This window comes from Notamacropus eugenii, chromosome 3 (assembly GCF_028372415.1).
Source record: "Notamacropus eugenii isolate mMacEug1 chromosome 3, mMacEug1.pri_v2, whole genome shotgun sequence".
Lineage (NCBI taxonomy): Eukaryota > Metazoa > Chordata > Mammalia > Diprotodontia > Macropodidae > Notamacropus > Notamacropus eugenii.
The window spans coordinates 374,999,527-375,013,063 of NC_092874.1; the positions used below are offsets into that span (position 1 = coordinate 374,999,527).

At 41.1% G+C, this 13,537-nt stretch overlaps 2 protein-coding genes across 3 annotated transcripts in view; one reads left to right on the forward strand and one right to left on the reverse strand.

Moving 5' to 3' along the window:
- NMRK1 (nicotinamide riboside kinase 1) overlaps positions 1–651 on the reverse strand; it is a 30,631-nt gene extending 29,980 nt beyond the window's left edge. The window contains exon 1 of one of the 2 annotated variants that reach the window (XM_072597473.1): positions 518–651. The gene's annotated coding sequence lies outside the window, so the exon portion shown is untranslated. The remainder of the gene's footprint in view (positions 1–517) is intronic. The other variant, XM_072597472.1, reaches the window with a different exon arrangement.
- Positions 652–732: 81 nt separating this feature from the next.
- Positions 733–13,537, forward strand: part of OSTF1 (osteoclast stimulating factor 1) — a 61,538-nt gene continuing 48,733 nt past the window's right edge. The window contains exon 1 of the mRNA XM_072597474.1: positions 733–1,197. Within this exon, the coding sequence (XP_072453575.1) occupies positions 1,164–1,197 (34 nt within the window). The 5' untranslated portion in view covers positions 733–1,163. The remainder of the gene's footprint in view (positions 1,198–13,537) is intronic.

Here is a 13,537-nt window from a genome sequence, read left to right on the forward strand (position 1 = left end):
GAAGGGGTCCAGCGAGGAGCTTATAAGCTTATTAGCAACAGAACCAGCCCAACTCCTAGGTAGCTTATATTATTAGGAAGTTTCCCCCACCCCTACCATCAGGTCTTACATAAGAAGGCCAGGTAATCATTTATTTTACAGAGGGGGTGGTGGTGACAGAAGAAGAGAACCTTGATCTCGTTTGTTTGGGAAGAAACCACGCCATGTGGAAATTCCCTCCACCAATGAAGTGGCTGGTCATTGTAGGTAATTTGCACTTCGCAGAGTTGCTTAGTCACCAAGAGGCTGAAAGACTTGCCCACGAGGTGTAAAAGACAGGACTCGAACCCAGGTCTTTCTGCCTCCTCTATTCCCCACGTCAGGCGGCAGCTCTCCTGGTGGAATGTTCATGGTGACAACAACCTTCTCCTCGAAAAAGTGCGACCTGAGGCACCCCTAAAAGGGGGAGGCGCGGTGGCCAAGCGAGCACCTGGGTGAAGACCCCGCAGGCGCAGCGCCGCACCGATCAGGTACTCACCTGGCAGGTAGTCCCGGGCGGGCACCACTTCGCCACCGGTCCCCCAGAGCGTACGAGCAGCTTTCAGGGCAGACCGTCAGCGCGGGTGATCAGCTCAGACCCTCGACACCAAAGCCGGGGGGCTCCGGCACTTTCCCGGGGCGGCCGCGAGGCACGCAGGCCGCAGGCAGCGCGCAGTCCAGTCCCGTCGGCTGACCCTCCGCTCCGGCTCCGGCCTGGGGGCGGGGCCCCAGCTCGGGTTCCGCGCCCGCTCAGAGGTGGGGCGCGCCGCCCGTGCCCGCGCTCGCCCGCGCGCTCCCTCCCGGGCCCGTTCCGTCCCGCCTGGGCTCGGCTTGGGGCTGGGCTGCCTCCGCCGCCTCTGCCGCCGCCGCCGCTTCCGCATCCCTGCTGCGTGCATGAGCCGCTGCAGCCGCTGGAGCACTCGGGGCCCGCGAGCCAATTAGCGTTTGCTGAGGTAGCCTTCACTTCCTCGTTGAGCGAGCGCTCGGGACGCTGAGCACCGCTTGGAGGAAGCCCCCCTTCCAGTCTTCTTCCCCTTCGAGGAGGGGTGGGCTGGGCAGGAGAGAGCGGCCGAGGAGCCGGACTCAGACTTGTACTTGGTCTTCTCCCTCCCCGGCCTTTCGGATTCGCCGCCCCGGCTGGAGAGATGTCCAAGCCGCCCCCTAAGCCCGTCAAGCCAGGTAAGGGAGGGGCTCCACCCGGGTGCCAGGCTGCCCTGCTTCCCTGCGCTGCCGCCGAGCCCTCTTCTCTTTACAGAGCGAACCAGTTTGGAGGGTGATCGATGACTTTTAAGTTCAAGAAATGACAGGATTGTTTTTGATGACAAGAGTTTTGAGATCTGGGGGTGAGCGCACGCACTGGCAGCTCTGCAGCGTTCCTGGGGGGATGTCTGTAACATAAAGTCAATCGCTTGATTATACCTTTAAAAAAATTCTCCAAACGACTTTTAAAGATACTTCCCTTTTTTTGGGGGGGGGGGGGGGAGTTGTATCCTTGTCAAGAGTCAAGACGGACCCAAAAGTGGGAAGTGCATGGGTGGGTGGGGTGAGGTGAGGTAAGTATATGAAGTCCTGCGGGACGTCTCCGGAAGGAAGAGCAAATGCACTCCATTGATCTCGGCTTCATTTTTGGAAAGCCTGTAGTCAGCTCCAGCGGCCTAATGCTTCAGGGCCGGAAGGATTCCGGCAGCCCTGGCCATTGCGGCTCCAAGCTGTCACTTTTATACATACGCCATCAAGGCTTCGGGGTGAATATGGGCGGCGGGGGCGAGGGGGAAGCGGAGCCTGCCCTCCCGAGTGGAGAGAAGCCTCCGAAAGCACCCTGGCAGATAGTCCTTATTCATTAGTAAACTTTTATCCTCTCTACCGAAGGGTTCTGTGCGCTTGGGAGAGAGGAAGGAAAGGGACAGCTGATTTCTGAATCCAGTGTGTTTCAGTAGGATACTGATGAATGATGGAGTAAGTCGGAATTCCGAAATCGGGGGATTTGCTGAACTTTAATAAAAGCATCTTCAAAGTTCAGAATACATGTTTTCTATTGTTGTTCAGGAATGTCAAGGATTTGGTTTTATTCTGTACATCCTTCGTTATTGTATTTTTTCCCTAAATTTATAGTGTTTTCAAACATAGTATAATTTTCCTCCTTTAAAAAAATGGGAAATAAGAGTACCGTAAATCCCTTTTATTTGAAAAAAAAAAATTACTACCCTTGTGATGTTATTGGTGAATGCCAGTACTCCCAGTAAGGAGATTCCGTTGACCAGTGTATTGGCAGTTTCTCTGAAATTTTTAGTCTCTGTCACTGAGAGGTTGAATGATTTGCCCAGGGTCACACAGTATGTCTGTGACAAATGAACCATTGTCTTGGAGCCCCTTCCCCTGCTAAGCTGCTAAGCCAGGCTGCTCTCTTCTCAAAATTATTGGTTGCTTTTTTTTTTTTTTGCAAGTTTCTTGAGATTTAAATTTGCATAGACCCTACTAAATCTTAACCCTGTGCTTCCTGGTGTATGGAGGCCTTGCAGGCTATGTATATGTCCTATTATGGTCTACCATGTTGGAAATGCTTTGCATGTGATTTTGGCAACGGATTCTGAGTCAGGTTGTTGTCCCAGGATCAGCCTACTTCAGACACAGGCTCAGCACCAGATAATGATATTTTTTTGGGCATGGCAACTCCCAAGCAGCATCCACATAGGCAGTGGGGGGACTGAGGCATCAGAGGGGTGATGACACTGATGAATTCCTAAAACTGTGAAGTAGTTCTTGATAGGAAAGCCATACCAAAAGAAGAGTGATCGTAGACTTTATTATTTTGACCAAAGACTGGGTGTGAATAATAACATTTTTATGTTTTGATTTCAAGTTTTCTGTTTTCTGAAAATGCTTTCAAAGCATTTGCTCATGACAATCCTGTAAGCTAGGGTAGAACAAGTACTATTATAATTATACCCATTTTATGGATGAATTAACTCTGGTTGAATCGGTTTGGTGACTTGCTCGGGGTCATATATATGGTGTCATGACTCCCAGTTCCCCCATCTTTTCAATTATCCCACATTATCTCTTAAGAGTGAAACAGTGGGACTTGAAAGTGTTTTAGACAAGAGATCAAATTTTGCCATTGGATATTTGATTTTTATTTGCCAGGAGAAAGCAACTTATCAAATGAAAATAATGTCTTATTCTTTGGCACTCAATTATTTAAAAAAAAAAAAAGTCCTGGAAATCGATCAAATGGTCTTCTGGATCTAGAGACAGTTTAAGTAATGTCTGTGATGATGTCTGTTCCTTCTCTATGAGTCAGAAAAAAAAAGGCTGTTGCATTTTTTTTTTCAAATTTGCTTAATGGATTATTATCATGGTACAGGATCTATCAGTCACTTAGCCTCTTTTTCTATGAAAGATTAGGAATCTCTAGTTCTTAAACTTGAGTCATTGTACTCATTCACATGGACACTATTTGTCTACTACCATTAAGCCCCACTAACATGGATCACTATTTCATTGTCTTGCTTTCTGTTCCCAGTGCTACTGGACTATTGCAATAGACTCCTAAATGGTCTGCCTCGTTTGCTGTGCTCTCTAATCCCTCTTTCACACTTACTAAAGTTAGTGTCTTAAAGCACAACTCGGATCATTTTGTTATACCCCTGTTTAAAAGTATCAAGTAACTCCTTCATACACTTTTACAGTTAGACAGTTCATGCACCTTGGGTGCTACGTTTTTGACTGACGCCAAGTTTTGCAGGAGGAATCCTTTTATCAAGGGGGTTTGTTCTGTGAAGTTTGGATTCAGTCAAAGGATCACACTTGAGGATGTAAGGGCCACATGTGGCCTTGAGACTGCAGGTTCCTCACCCCTAAAGATATATGTCTCAAACTTTGGAGCTTAGCTTTGAGGCCCTTTATGTTTTTTCCCTAACTCTACGGTACAACACTTCCCCCCTGCTTTTCTCTGCATCTCTTGTTTTATAATACTTCTGCCTTTGCTCTTGCTTTCGTATCTCTCTACCTTGAATTCTCAGATCATGAATTCTCCTCCCCCCCCAGTCTCTTTGCTTTCTGAAATTTTATTCTTCAAGACCTTGCTCAAATGTCAAGTAGACTGTAAGCTCCTTGGGGGCAGGGACTATATTTCTTTTTACTTTTTTTTGTATGACTGGTGTTTAGCTTAGTATCTGTAAGCCATTTATAAATGTTCTAAGTGGTGCAGTGGCCTGGGTAGAGTAGTGCAGGGCCTGGAGTTAGGAAGACTTATATTCCTGAGTCCAAATCTGGCCTCAGACACTTACTAGCTATGTGATCCTGGGTGAGTCACTTCACCCTGTTTGCCTCAGTTTCCTCATCTGTAAAGTGATTTGGCGAAGGAAATGGCAAACCACTATTTTTGCCAAGAAAACCCCAAATGGGGTCATGGAGAGTCAGACATCACTGAAAAACAATGAAAAATGCTTATTCCCTCTTGTCCCCCATCTCTACCCCTTCCTCCCTTCCTTTCTTCCTTCCTACTCTTCTGTGGAGAAGAACCAGCTTTGTAGCTAGGTTAAGTCTGAGTTAAGTCTAGTCTCTCATTTATACACTTGTGACCCTGAGCAAGTCACTTAATCTTTTTATGCCTCTTGCAACTTTCTAAGACTATAACTTGCAGAGACCATACCTCCCTACTTCTGGTCTAGAGAATTACCTCAGTCAATAAAATCACAGCCTCAGTTCCCATCCCTAGCCTTGTGCATTGTTTCTGCCTTTATCACATTCTGACTTAGAGTTGTTTGTGTTCATTTCTCATCTTCCCTTCTAACTTTTAAAATCCTGCAGAGCCAAGAGTGAGGTAATACTTATATTTGTCACCACCACATCCATTCCTTAGCACAGCCCCCCTGCATAGTGCCTTTTTTTGTGGTAGGCCTTCAATCTGTGCTTGTTAAATTGAATATATCCCAGACCCAAACCAGAAGTCTGTGTCTTCCCTGTCCCCTCCTCCCCATTTATGTAAAAATACTCTGTAAAAATACTTCTATACCACCAGTTTTACTATTTTTAGGTCCTTTTGTATTCTGAAGGCTGGATAAGAATAAGTGAATTTGTTTAGCATGTCAGAGCATAGCAGACAAAGGTTTGCTATCCAAGAAGACTCTTTTTACAAACTTCATCTCAATATTTAGTGTAAAGAATGGGAGTTAGAAGTAATAGAAGAAATTATATCAGGAGCTGAATTTTGTAAGAAATTTCCCATTTAATCAAGTTGAACAGAGATAAAATTTGTAAAATTTTTAGTTGTCAGCCACAAGCCTGGCTGGTCACCGACCTGCACTGTTTTTTTTCCTAATGGCATATTGACTTTATGGATGAAAGCAAAGCATCATAAGTATTCCATGTTCTTGGTTATTATTTAGTACTAAAGATGTGTCATACAGAAAATTAAATTGAAATTAAATCAGAAAAAAACTAAAATTGTGTTTTAAAAATCATTCTAGCATTCATGATTAGATCATGAAAACTAAAGAATTCTGCTTAAATTACATTTTTGGTGGAAAAAAGTCAGCTACAATAGAGTCAGTGATGCTACATTGGAAAGATCTCTGGATTTGAAGAGTAGAAACTGTAGAGTTTCTGGGTTCTGTTTGTTCATTCCTGCCTGTATGACCTTGGGCAAGTCACTTTGAGCTTCATTTCCTCATTTGTAAAACAAAGTTGTTGGAATAGATCACCTCTAAGGTTCCTTCCAATTCTAGATCTATCATCCTATGTATTAGTTACCCCTGGGAGTTATTATTTTTGGTGTTGTCATTTTAGCTGTATACTAATCTCTTGTAGCAGAAGCATGAATAGTGGATAGGTTGACACATACAAGTTGTATGTCCTTGCACAAGTCATTTTATTTCACAGTTCTCTAGGCAACTCTCTTAAGTTATAAATTACAGACTGTTGGATCTACTTTGGTTGAGCAAATTTCCATACCACAGATTTCTTGGCCCCTGGTGAAATCTTAGGTTAGATTAGGAAAAAAAACACACCAAAAAAACTATACCCTGAATCAGATTTTCTGTCAGATCCAAATCATGGGCAACTTAAATCTAAAATGTGTGTATCTTATTTACATCAAAAAGCAGTAATTGTTCTCTTAAAAGAAATTTTAGAATCCTTAGTTACTCTGGTGCATGAGCCATCTTTGTCCACTCACTTTCCATGGCTGTCACTTTCTATTTGCTCTTTGGTATCCTTATTTCTCTTTCTTATGGATTCATTCATTAGATATTAAATTTCTTGGAAACTGAGTTTTGTTCCAACCCTTTGTAAAGGCACAACATATAGTATAATATTTGTGAAAGATGAAACCTCGGAAAGTGCTCTTAACTGATGGACAAAACGTTGGGTAAGGGAGGGGTTGGGTAACTGATCTAACTTCGTTGTATGCAAAGGTGGCCAAAGAGATACTTCCTGTCTGTTTCAATTGATGGTAACCCTAGCCACTACAATCTGTCCCTCCTATTGCAGCAACAACCTCTATTCTTTTTCAATCCTGGGCATTTATTAAGTGCTTACTGTGTGCTCAACTTTGTTAAGCATTAGGGTTACAAAGAAAGGCAAAAACAGCCCCTGACCCCTCAAGAAGCTTTTACAATCTAATGATTTGACTTAGATGTGATTAGTAGAACTACAGGTAATACTTGTCTTGTACCCCAACTGGAACAGGCATTTCCTGCTCAGGATTGACAGGAGTCTTTTCTTGTGTGTAGAATGAGAGGAAGACAAAATTATATACACTCGAGTGTGTGTACACACACACACACACATATCCATACACATATGTACTCATACACACTTATCAGTGGGTTAAGAATTAACTGTAAGTTACAGATTCTTTCTTTAGGTTAATTTAACCACAAGTCAAGATTCATTACTATGGGAACTCCTTCATGCCTTGGTTAATAAATTCATTGTCATGAATGCCATGGTTTCTGTGGCTAAAAAACATTAATCACTTGGTTACCAACTTCCTGGTGACAAACCTCTCCCAATTTCATTATGCTGATCTGAAGGCAGATAAATCCATTATCTTTAACTTTCCATCTTGGGCAGGACCCACCAGCCAGACCTTAAGCTCTCCTTGCCCAGCGTATAAGAACCCAGGGTCTACCTCTGTGCCTTTAGACGTGACATTTCATTAGAAATTGGTGGTGGATTAATGTCAATGAGAAATTAATTAGATACTTTGGGGGAGGGTTTGAAATAGGTAAAGTTCTTTGTTTTAGATCAAAATATCATGTTATAGATAAAATGTAAATATGGTAGTATGCATAATATAACAAGGGATGTTTAGTGTGGATTGATGATTTTTTTAAAAAGCAATTTTGAAAAGCCTCTATTTTATTTCCACTCAACCTTATTGGAAACTCACTATACAAAAGTAGGAAATCTAGCTTTTGCCATCTGAGAGCTTCCAATTTGACTAATTCTTAGTAATTTGTTTCAAGGTGAACAATTTCAAGGATGGTTTGATCACTTTCAGAATCTGTGCATGTGTCTTTTAAATGATTTTTTTTCTTTATCCCCCCAAGAGAGAGACACTATAATGATGGACCCAGTTACTGTAAATATGAAAGTAAGTATATTATGAGTAGCTATGTTTAGTTAGCATCAGTGGTGCTTAGCTCCATTCATAGTCAGGACCTTTGTATTCATAAATAGAAAAGTGAGCTAGAGAAATTGATCAATAAGCAATTTTCCAAGCATTTATTAAACCCCATGAATGTAGTGGGCATTATTCAAGACAAAACAAAAAAATCTGTGCTCTCAAACAACTTATGTGCTAGCCAAGGAAACAACACACACACCTAGAAGTAGATACAGAATCTATGGAGAGAAAATCATGCACCATCTATAACAGTTTATGTGGAACTGGATGTTTTCATGCACTTCAGCAGCCTGCATCGAAGGCTTTTTAAATTTTTTTTGAGACTATTAAGAATTAGCTGTGTGTTTAGAGTTCAGCCTCCAGGGTTGGGGAGATCCAGTGATTTCATGACACTAAATAGAATTCCTAGGTCCTACTTACTGCCCCTACCATCTCCTTTTTTCCCTTCCTGCCAGTCACTTCCTCTTTATGTTTCTGTAGACTGTTTGTAGTCTGTGGACTATCACATTGCACATTTCTTACTTTGTTGTTTAGGGAAAAGAAAGACCATGGTCCAAATACTTTAACAGAAGCGTCTCATGTTTTCCTAGGATATTATGACATAAACTTTACTTTGATGTATCTTTTTGCCTTAAAAAAAAAGGAAAGGGGAATCTTTTAGTTAAAGAATTTAGATTAGCTAATACATACCTGTCATGTGACTTTTCTAACATTGTTTTAAGTTTACTAGGGAGGTTGGAGGTAGGTCTCAACTAATGTAGTGATGACAGCTAATATTTTTATAGTACCTTAAGGTTTTCAAAGTGCTTTGAATTTATTATCTCATTTGATTTGTTCCTGTGAGGTAGGTGCTGTTATTCTTCCCATTTTACAAATGGAGAAACTGAGGCTTAGATTATATGACTTGACTAGGCTTATATACTTATTAAATGATTAAGGCAAGATTCAAACCCAAGTCTTGTCGATTCCGAATTCATCACTTTATTCCATTACATCAGCTGACTTCATCCTGTAGGCTGTTAGGTTTTGGAGCCTAGTTTTCTAGGGGTCATTGCTAGGAAACTCACTAGAGGCTGACCCTCTTTGAATATCTGAAGGAGTGCTTAGAGAGAGATGCCTTTCTTGGGGGCTTTGTATAAGTTCTAAGAGAAAGTCTAAATTTTCCTTTTGTGGAGAACAAATCCTTTGAGTCAACCTGTGCCCACTGACACCCACAAGCTACCTCTAACTAGAAACTAATCTTATTTGGGAGAGTTTCGTTGTAGTAGCAGCAATTCTATTTTAGGTAAACTGATCAGATCTGTTGGTTGGTTGTTCTCCTTCATCTTTGAAGAGGACTAAAATGACACATCACCATGATAAAGTGAAATTTCAGTGTGTCGGACTGTGGCCTATCAGGCCAACATGAGCTCGGAATGCTCCACCACAGGTTGGGCACAGATAGTCAGTGTGAATATTTTGGATCAGATCTATACTTGTAGGGGAGGAGAGGTTCAAAGATTGTATGTCCACGCTTTGTCATGGGTGCAAAGATTGAAAATACTCTAAAGCCAAGTATTGCTGGGGGTATTCAGAATAGTTTTAAGGGTTTCATGAAAATTAACCTGTGCTGGGTGATGAAGTGAATAGTGCCAGGCCTGGAGTCAGGAAGACCTAGGCTCAAATCTGGCCTCATATACTTACTAGCAGTGTGACCCTGGGCAAGTCATGTAACCCTGTTTACCTCACTTTCCTCATCAGTAAAATGAACTAGAGAAGAAAATGGCAAACCACTCCAGTATATTTGTCAAGAAAACCCTAAATGAGATCACAAACAGTTGGACACAACTGAAACAGCTGAACAATATGGCATCTCAAATGCTAAGTCCTAGCTTGAAAGGGCTGGGAATATGAGGATGATAGCCTGAGTGGAGATAGCATGAAGAGTAGATGGCCAAGAAGTGGTGTGGAGGCCTGGTCTGGGCAAGATAGGGCAGAAATCTCCCCTATCAGAGCCTGGTCTTCTAAGAGCTGGGATTGGAATCCTTGTCCTCTCACTTTAGCACCTAGTGCTTCCCACCCCCCTACCCCCAATATACCAGGTTTCTAATTATTTATTTAATTGAAATAAATGACTGTGATGCAAACTAAAACTGGATATTGTACTTACTGTGTACAATATTTTGTACACAGTATGTACTTAGTAAATATTTTTGATTGAGTGAATAAAACACTGTTTTCTCCCTCCCCCGTCTCCCTCTCCCCCATTCCTCCTCTCCTGCCTTCTAATGAAATTCATTTATCAATATCCAGTTTTGTTTTGTTTTCCCCCTCCCTCCCTTACTTCGTTCATTTGTAGCTAAGTATCTGCTTGGTAAACACCTTCCTTCCAGCCTAGACTCTAGATTTATAGTGTTTTCCCTAAACCACAGTCTCTTTTTTGTTGATATCAGGATCCCCCAACTTCCTACCTGAATCTAAACTGATATCCTGACCTGCCTTTATTTGCATGTGTACTCTGATTCTCTTTCAAAATTTGAGTATTTGGCTAATGGTAGTTGAATCTCCTCCTCTCCCTGCTTTGCCAGGAGACTGCTGTCTTGATTTTTTTCACTGACATTGAGTTGAGGCCTTCGGTACTCAAATCTAGTATGGCATCCTCTCTCCTTTTCCTGCTGTCCTCCATCCTGTCACCTCTTCTTGACCGACTGATCCTCAGCTTTGGTTGATCTTGTCTTTTTGCAACTGTCAGAGCTTTGATTAATGATTAAAACTCTCGGTAAGTCAGTCCCCTTAAACTTTCATTCAGGAAACATTTAGCTATCTGCAAATCTTTACTATTGACATATTTTCCATCACTTTCTTAAGTCTGGACAATCCACGTAACAGTAAGTCAAGCTCTTTTTTGTAGCATTTGCCAATTTCCTAGGTATAAGTGCTCACCGGAAATGTAACTATCCATGTCTTGAGTAGGTAAGAGCTAGGTCTTTTGTCTTAAGTCACTCTGCTCTTGACCCATCTTTCTGCTTCCCTTTAGAACTTATAGATTGAGAGATTCTTTTCTGTAGAGTCTTTCATTGCCAGAAGGCTCTGCTTGTTATGACTGATAAACTCATTCTTAGGAAGTTGTTAAGAATTAATGATTTTCTTTAACTGATACTTCTTTGCAGGAGTATTATATTACTTTTTAACCTGGGGCTCTGGAAGAGAAAGAACCTTAAGTTAGAGGACTAATTGTCCAATGGTGAAATTTTACATGTCCTTACTGGCTAGTGGGAAAGATGGCTATGGAAGTGGGGAACTCCACCAGCCTTTATATCACACCAAGGAGGCAATTGCTTATTGTGCTTATATTCAATGCTGGCCCTATCTGGTATAGTGGACCTTGTATGAAGGATTGTATTATGGTCATTATTCTCTTGATATTTGGGAATGGAGTGGAGAATGATGAGAACAAGTCTTCCTATTCAGTTTTATGTTTAATCTCCTTCACTCATTCTTCATACCAGTCAAACTGGACTGCTAGCTTTTCCTGGTACATGAAACCCACCTGTGTGCCTTTAGGATTAGTCTCTTACCCACTCCTTCCCTCCTCTGAAATGAAAACTCTTCTTATCTCTTCTTTGTCCATCTCACCCACTCTTTCGAGTACTAATAACTCTTATTAGAGTGCTAAAAATCACTCTTTCCGTCCTGTGATCACTTCTACATTATGTGGAATCTGCTTATTTGTGCTGTAAACGTCTTGAGGGCTGGGACTGTTTGGAGGTTTTGTATTTGTATCTCTGATGCTTTGCACATAAGTAGTGCTTGACTCTTTTTGTTGAACTGAATCCTCACTAAATAATATTAATAGCAGTTAAACTCTAGTGTTTCCCAGTAGCTAAAATGTCTTGTTGCTGAAAAATTCAAATGTCTGTACAGCAGACAAAAAAAATGAAAAACCAAATGGAACAATGCCTTCCTTCAAAATGTTCATGAAATACAATTTAGATTTCCCCTTCAACTGTTGTGTGTGCATTAGCATGCAAGCTACTGGAGAGTAAAGATTGTTTCTTTCTATTTTTATTCCAGTGCCTTCAGTTTTAATATCCCAAGGTCACATATGTTCTTTGTGAGAACAACCCCCCGAATCTGAAATGTTTGGTAGAAGAAAGCATGCTGGAAAGGAGATGTGGCTCCCTATCAGGTTCCTTATCATCCTGGTTCTGGAAGGTTTACATTATATAGGATTTAAACTGGTGTATAAAGATATTCACCTGATTGATTCAGTAGGCTGTAGGTAATCTTCACAAGAAGGGCAGTTTGAGGTGTATGTCTGCATGTAAGTCAGTCTCTTTGAGGAAACCCAAAACACAGGCTTGTGTGGGTGGACCCAAAATAAGATTTGGGCGTAGGGACATTTGGGGTGGATCCAAGACCAGGGGGAAACCAAAATTCTTTGTTGCTGTCTCTGGCATTCCTGGAGAGTTATTGAGGTCTTGAAGACATTCTGGATTAAAATAATTTTGAAATCTCATGAATGTGGATTTGAACATTATAATAATAAATTTTCTGAAAACTATAATGACAAATAATAATCTACACACAGTAGGTGCTTATTAAATATTTATTGATTTACTGATCCTTAGAATAGCCTTTCAAATAATTTTCTTAAATCTCTGGGCTCACAAAATTTTTGCTAACTTTCGTAATCTGCTGCTGACCTCTTCTTGCTACTCCCAGATCTCTAGGTTTAGTTGAATACAAACATCTGGCTGAACTAAGCACATTCACGGTTTTCCCAAAAGCCCAGAGTCCCATGATGACCAAAAAGGGAGAAGAAAAGCAAGTGAGAGCATATTAAAAAATTAGGTCTGTTCTGATTTCACTTAGGTCAGTGCCTGTTTTTGTGGCTGCACTAACTTATGACCACAAGTGATGGTCTGAAGAAAATATATGGAGAATTTCCACAAACACACAGATCCTCATGGAAACCTAACAATATTTTTCAGTGGTTTGGTCAAGATTCTGGGGACATTTACATTTGCAAAGTCTACAGAGTTGGCAATTTATTTATAACTGTTCTTTTTCTGGAGATGATTTCTAAGAACAGAGATAAGATCTTAGTTCATTCATATGCATTTCTTTCAGAATCACAATCTGCAGTCTGCCCTAGTTCAATAACAAACCATGATTTTAAACTAATTCTGTGCATTTCTGTTGAAGTTGCTTGATCTGCAGTCATGAAGTATCTTAAGTCTTCCTCTAGCACTTATATAAATATGTGCCACATTTTTCTATTTGTTTAGGGAAAGTCAGTCAACAAGCATTTATTAAGTGCCTCCTGTGTGCTGGGCATTTTGCTAAGTGTTGGCAATGAAAAGAAAGATAGCAAAATTTTAACAAACCTGTCCCTGCCCTCAGTGAGTTATAACAGAGTGTAATGGAGATATTGTTTTCATTGCCTCATTTTCTGCAATCTGAACTTGGGACAACTCTGAAGCCCAAAGAGTTTGAATTGGCACCAGAACTAGGATGGCATGGAGGGCAATCATATTGTAACTCTTTGCTCTCCCCATGTCCTTCAAATTGTACATGTAAAACTTAGTTAAATAAATATCCAGGAGGGCAGGAGAGATTACAGAAATGTAGTCTGCAACCCCAGGCATTTATGTGAAGGGAATTTGCTTTTATGAAGTGATATGGGGGTGGAGTAGAGTTTGGGTTTACTGGTTTACTGCCTAAGTCATTGCCCACGTATGGAAGTGGAGGGAAGCAAAATAAATTTGCCTTCATATTTCAGTGCAGACCTACATAACTTGGCAGTAGGTAGGCTACACTTCTTCAGGCCACAGATAGGTTTTTAGCAACTCACTTTCCAAGTAGAGATATAATTAATAATTAAACTATTCTGAAAACAAACCA